Source organism: Lathyrus oleraceus, chromosome 7 (assembly GCF_024323335.1).
Source record: "Lathyrus oleraceus cultivar Zhongwan6 chromosome 7, CAAS_Psat_ZW6_1.0, whole genome shotgun sequence".
Taxonomy (NCBI): Eukaryota; Viridiplantae; Streptophyta; class Magnoliopsida; order Fabales; family Fabaceae; genus Lathyrus; species Lathyrus oleraceus.
Window position 1 is genome coordinate 386,007,806 of NC_066585.1, and position 6,403 is coordinate 386,014,208.

The following is a 6,403-nucleotide window of genomic DNA, read 5'->3' on the forward strand; positions in this document are numbered from 1 at the left end:
TCTATCTGCTTCACTAGTAGAGCAATCAAAAATCTCTTCAAACACATCTAATTGTGACATGTCACACAAACAAGATATTGCTTCAATTTCTACATTGGGTAGCACCGGTAACATCCCATCAGATTGATAAGGTACTTCATCCTCTATGTTGTCAATCTCTACGCGACCCCTTGGTTTTGTGGTGATTGCCGCACACCATCCACGCATATCTCTACACATTTCTGGATATGGGACATAATACACTTGTCTTGCATTTTACGCAAGGATGAAAGGATCATAAGGACGATAACATTTATCCATCTTAATATCCACAGTTTTATATTGTGGGTGAACCTTTGTGCCCGTATTCCTTGTTGGATCAAACCATTCACAATAAAAAACTGGAATCTTATGCTTCAGACCAAAGTAATCTAGCTCAAAGATATGTTTGATTATTCCATAAAAATCAGTATTTCCTCCTTCTGCAAGACCTTTCACGTGCACACCACAATTGCTAGTTTTTCTACCTTTGCTCCATTCTTCAGTATGAAACTTGTACCCATTGATAAAATACATGTTCCATGATATGGCCATTGATGCAGGACTGCGAGACAAGGCAATTATATCTTGGTTAGTAACTCCATTTGTCTCCTCATTTACATATTTCTTCAGCCATATGGGAAACTCTATATGTATGCGCCCAGATGAATCTTCTATATCTAGAGAGTGGTTCTCTAAGAATATGCTGAAATAAATCACACGATTCATAAGTAAATATCTATTATGATATGCATCAATAATTTGATTGAATATATTATGATGCACACTTACTCAAGATATGGTTTAACCTCATCACAATTTATCAAGACATGCACATGTGAAGACTTCCATTCCTTATCAGATAGAAAATATTTTCGTGACTTCCCACTTGGTCGACCGCCACTTTGTAGAATGGACATTGTAGGTAGAATGTCATCATTGTCTAAATGAGGTTTGTTACTAAGATTTATGGTTGGCAACAAACGGAAAGAGTCGAAATAATGAGAGCAAAAGTAATTTGTCTCGCGATGTATATAATCACTGCATATGGAACCTTCAACTCTAGCCTTATTTGTCACTGCCCTCTTTGAGACTCCCATAAATCTGCACATTCAATCATTCCACGTTTATTAATTTATGATAAACATGCAATAACTTAATAAAATCAACCACAACAATTACCTTTCGAATGGATACATCCATCGGTACTGTACTGGACCACCTAGAATTGCTTCTTTGGCAAGATGGATTGGAAGATGCTCCATTGAGTCAAAGAAACCTGGTGGAAAAATCCTTTCCAACTTGCATATGATAATTGGAATATTCTCATCCAACTTAATTAAGTCGTCCATCCTCAATGTATTGCAACAAAGATCTTTAAAGAATTGACTTAACTCAGTTAATGGTTTCCAAACCAAATCTGGCAATGAATGGAATGCAATTGGGAGTAAACATTCCATGAAAACATGACAATCATGGCTCTTCATCCCATGCACCGTACCCTTTTCTACATTGGCACACCTACTGAGGTTTGAAGCATAGCCATCTGGCATTCTCAATTCCTTAAGCCATTTACAAACCAACTTGGCTTCAGATTTCGTTAGAGTGTAACTAGCCTTTGGTTTACCATTCTTTCCGTTTTCTAAGGGTTGGAGCTCCAAGTCCCCGCGAAAGCATAATTTAGCCAAGTCTTCTCTTGCCTTTTCATTATCCTTTGTTTTGTCCTTAACATTCATGACAGTATTAAATATATTATCGAAGACGTTTTTTTCTATGTGCATCACATCGAGGTTATGCCTTAACAAGTTATCCTTCCAATATGGGAGATCCCAAAAAATACTTCGCTTTTTCCAATTGTGATCCACTCCATACCCTTCGAATTCTTTCCATTTCGCCTCCCATCCAATTTCAGTAACTTTTGGAAAATTACTTATTACCGCCCATATATCTTTCCCTGTGGAAATGGGAGGTGGCTCATTGGTCACAACCCTATTTTTTAGGAAACTTCTTTTACTCCTTCTGAAGGAGTGATTAGATGGCAAGAAACGACGATGACAGTCAAACCAGGAATTCTTATGGCCACTTTTCAAGGTGAAAGCATCAGTGTGTTCCATACAATGAGGGCATGCCAATTTACCTTGTGTTCCCCATCCAGATAACATACCATAGGCTGGAAAATCATTAATTGTCCACATCAAGCAGGCTTTCATGATGAAGTTTTGTTTTGTAGATATATCATAGGTCAATATTCCATTGGACCACAATCGATGTAGATCATCAATCAATGGTTGCAAGTAGACATCTATCTTTAATTTAGGGTTTTTAGGTCCGGGTATGAGGCATGCCAAAAACAAGTATGGTTTGGTCATGCACATTTCAGGGGGGAGATTATACGGAGTAACTATTATTGGCCAACATGAGTATGGAGAAGCAGACGCTTGAATGTAAGGAGTAAAACCATCTGAACACAGACCCAACCTTACATTTCTGGGTTCCCTAGAAAAGTCAGGATATACACTATCAAAATGTTTCCATGCTTTTCCATCTGACGGGTGGCGAAGGATGTTGGAACTATTTTTGTTCATGTGATGCCATCTCATTTCACTTGCCGACTCAGTTGATGCATACAATCTTTGTAATCTGGGAATGATTGGGAAGTAGAACATTCTCTTCACTGGGATATCTTTGTACTTTCCCATGCCAGTCTTGCGAGGAATGAACCTAGGAGCATTACAAAATTTGCACTCTGATAGATTGCTATCATCCTTGTAATATAACATACAACCATTCTTACAACAATCAATCTTCTCAACCTTTAGCCCTAACTTAGATACCAACTGTGTTGCTTGGTAATAGTTCTCGGGCAAGCATTTTTGAACTGGACATACACTTTTAAGCATTTGTGCAACAAAATCTAAACCTTTTTGTGGTACATGCCAATTAGACCTAATTTCAAGAAGTTGAGTAGATATTGATAATATTGATTGGGTAGCTCCCTCATAAATGGGCTTGTTGAAAGATATCAACTTGTCATAAAATCGTTTGGCATCTTCGTTGGGAAACTCATCCTCCGTATATTCCTCAACTTCTATGTTATCATTCACGTGAGAGAATACTCCATAAGGCCTAAAAGCATCATACACCATCTGATTCATTGCCTCAATTTGGTCATCATGATGCACATGCTCACTACTATTTGAATCATTCCTTGTATTAACATTGAGCTCTACTTCTCCATGTTGAGTCCAAATCCAATAGTCTGGTTGAAATCCATCTCGATACAAGTGAAGTCTAACATTAGTTTTTGGTGTTCTTATCTTGAGACACTTGCAATTTATACACGGACACCTTATCCCTCCCTCAGATTTACAAATAGGTTGTTTCAAAGCCCTCTTTACGAAGTCTTTAACCCCGCGAACATACTCTTCTTTCAATCCGTGTCTATTGGAATATACTCTATCGTACATCCAAGTACGATCCATTTTCTATAAGGCAAACAATTAACTCGTCAACCACTGAAAATTAAAACATATATTAGACAAAAATGAATGGCTGATAACTTCCTAATGGGTATTAGGAGAAAATCAGATAACTTCCTAATGGGTATTAGAAGAGAATAGAATACATGCATTCCAAGGGATTTTTATTTTATTTTCAGTGGTTCAAAAATTAAACATGACGAACATAGCAAATTTTAAGCCGGTGCATCCCGACGTTCTCTACAAGACCTCCAAAATATTATGGACAAACACTTTTACATAGACTTGTATTAAATCAAATAGCCCTACATTAACTCATGCACGAAAATTTTAAGACCTGTTTTAAAAATAAGACTATATAGAAACTGAAATTGTTCAAAAATAAAACCATAAAAGTAACAGGAACACGAAATACTACAATAATAACCAATTGATCTCCATATATCTCTATTAATTGAGTTTAATGTAACATTGGAATGGATGATTAGTTTGTTTCCTATATTAAAGGTTTATGTTTGTTACATCTGCAGAATTAGTACAACCTCCAAAAATTAAATATTTAATCAATATGACTTTTAAAATAATTCTTAATGTTGAAATATGTCTTTTTATTGACCTATTGTACACTCTTTTAAATGGTTATTAAAACCTATGTTGAAGAATACAGTAATTTTACTAATTTATTTTATAGTCATAATTTTAAAATTTTGAAACAATATTTTAGTACAGAAAAAAATCTGTTTGAATTCATTCCAACATTTTTAAAACTCCAACATTTATGATAAATAAACTCCTCTTTTTTTAGAAGAGTATCTTACCATACATGATATTGCACCATAGATGTATATGCATGAAACTCATAGATTAGTATATTTTAAGCCGGTGCATCCCGACGTTCTCTACAAGACCTCCAAAATATTATGGACAAACACTTTTACATAGACTTGTATTAAATCAAATAGCCCTACATTAACTCATAATGATCTAGATAATAGCAATCTTAAAGAGAAAATGACAGAACCCTATCTTGACAGAGACAGGAGTTGGAAATGAAAATTTAAACAACGTTGATAGTGTGACTATCAACTCTTTACACGCCATTGATTATGATGAAATCTCTTATTATGAGTGTGTGGTGGCTACTCAATTGAATGTGGTGGTTCCTGAAACACAAATCATTGTAGAATATGAAATTGACAAAGTGCAAGACTTTCTTGAGAAGTCTTGGGCCAATATGGCTGAGACTGCATATGGGGTAGATCATTCAAAAGAGGGATTTCCAAACTGTCATATCTAAAAGAAGATACAAAAAGCTGAAGGCTAAGAATCATACTAGATCTAAAGCTAGTCATTCCAAAAGTTGCCTATGAAGACTCTATATTGGTGGAACATTAGAGGAGTTGCAAAAAATTATGCTATACTTGCCCTTAAGAGGTTGATTCTCACTAACAAACCAGACATGGTTTTTCTTGCTGAACCTTCGATGGATGTCAATAACTTCCCTAAAGATTGGCTTGGGAAACTTGATCTTAAGCCATTTGCTTTCAATAATATGCTTCATTTGCTCCCTACTCTTTGGTGCTTAGGCAAATCTAACTTGAGTCATGTTGTTATTTACAGTGATGATCAACAGGTGACTTTTACTCTTCCTATTAATAATAAGTTGTTAGGTTTCTGCCATATATGCTTCTACTTGTTACTTGCAGCGGAAGCATCTTTGGAATAGCCTGCAATCTAGAATCCCTAACACTCTTTGTTGCTTTATTGGGGACTTTAATGCTATCATTAGTGCTGATGAGTATAAAGGTAACCATTGGACTTCTAGTATCCCTATGCAGGATTTCTTTCATTGGTCTGATTCCAATCATTACATCCATATCCCTACTCTTGGAAATAAATTCACTTGGTCTAATGGTAGGAAAGGTAGGCAGTTAACAGAGAAAAGGTTGGATCGGGAAGCCTATACTGTGGATTGGCTTTAGGCTGTCTTGTGATTTTCAAGAAGCTTGCAGGGAGAGTTCATATTTTTTAACTGTATCAGATTTTACTAATCATGCATTGGAATGCAATGATGCAGGTTTTAGCTTTGGCTGCTGTGTCAGCTGGTGTAGCAGTTGCAACTGTATCAGATTTAGAGTTCAATTTGTATGGTAAAATGGCTAATCCTACTCATCGCTATTCAGGTAAAATGGCTAAGTTAAAATGGCTAAGTTAAATTCAGATTTAGAGTTCAATTTGATTTCTTTTCACTATTGCTCCTTTCTCCTAATCCTACTCATCGCTATTCAGGTAAAATGACATTTAACACATTTAACACATTTAACATGGCTAAGTTAAATTCAGATTTAGAAACTATATAGCAGAGCAATCAAAATCACATTTAACACCACACATATGTTCATAACAGGAGTATCATAGAAACTATACAGCTTTCACAAACACAACTTTCACTACTGATGCAAACAGTTAATAAATTTGAGTCCAGAAAAAACATTTCCTTCAAAATAAATTATAACCCCAACCTTGAGAAATACTAACTGATGGAAACACTAACTATTGCAAACACTAACTGTTCAGTCTGGTTCCAAATTAACATAGGGATGACTAACCTTGAGAAAGAGTTGTCTTTGCAAAATCCCGGATGATATAGTGCTTCGGTTCCAAATTAACTTGCATTCAACAACTGCTTACTGCCTCCACTAAGTAAGATGAGCATTCTTGAAAACCTACATTCAGAAAACCAATTAGAAAATAATTTGATTTTTGTAGTTTCAGACTTAAAGGAGACTTTAAACATATTTGGAAACAATACTAAACTTGCAAAGAAAAGTTGATTCCAGCATCCTCAAAGCCGATAGTTCTGGAAAACCTACATTCAGAAAACATAAAACATATGACTATCTCAT

General features: G+C 35.6%; 1 protein-coding gene across 1 annotated transcript; it reads right to left on the reverse strand.

Moving 5' to 3' along the window:
* Positions 1–255: 255 nt before the first annotated feature.
* On the reverse strand, positions 256–3,500 carry LOC127103959 (uncharacterized). Its single transcript, XM_051041187.1, has 3 exons — positions 1,201–3,500; positions 811–1,122; positions 256–724 (listed from the first exon to the last, which is right to left on the reverse strand). The coding sequence occupies exons 1-3, from the start codon at positions 3,498–3,500 to the stop codon at positions 256–258; spliced, it is 3,081 nt and encodes a 1,026-aa protein (XP_050897144.1).
* Positions 3,501–6,403: the final 2,903 nt, after the last annotated feature.

Coding starts and splice junctions, on each gene's coding strand:
- LOC127103959 (XM_051041187.1), bottom strand. CDS start 3,500: ATGGATCGTACTTGGATGTACGATAGAGTATATTCCAATAGACACGGA. Junction 1,123..1,200: donor TGGATGTATCCATTCGAAAG/GTAATTGTTGTG, acceptor TTGAATGTGCAG/ATTTATGGGAGTCTCAAAGA. Junction 725..810: donor GAGGTTAAACCATATCTTGA/GTAAGTGTGCAT, acceptor GATTTATTTCAG/CATATTCTTAGAGAACCACT.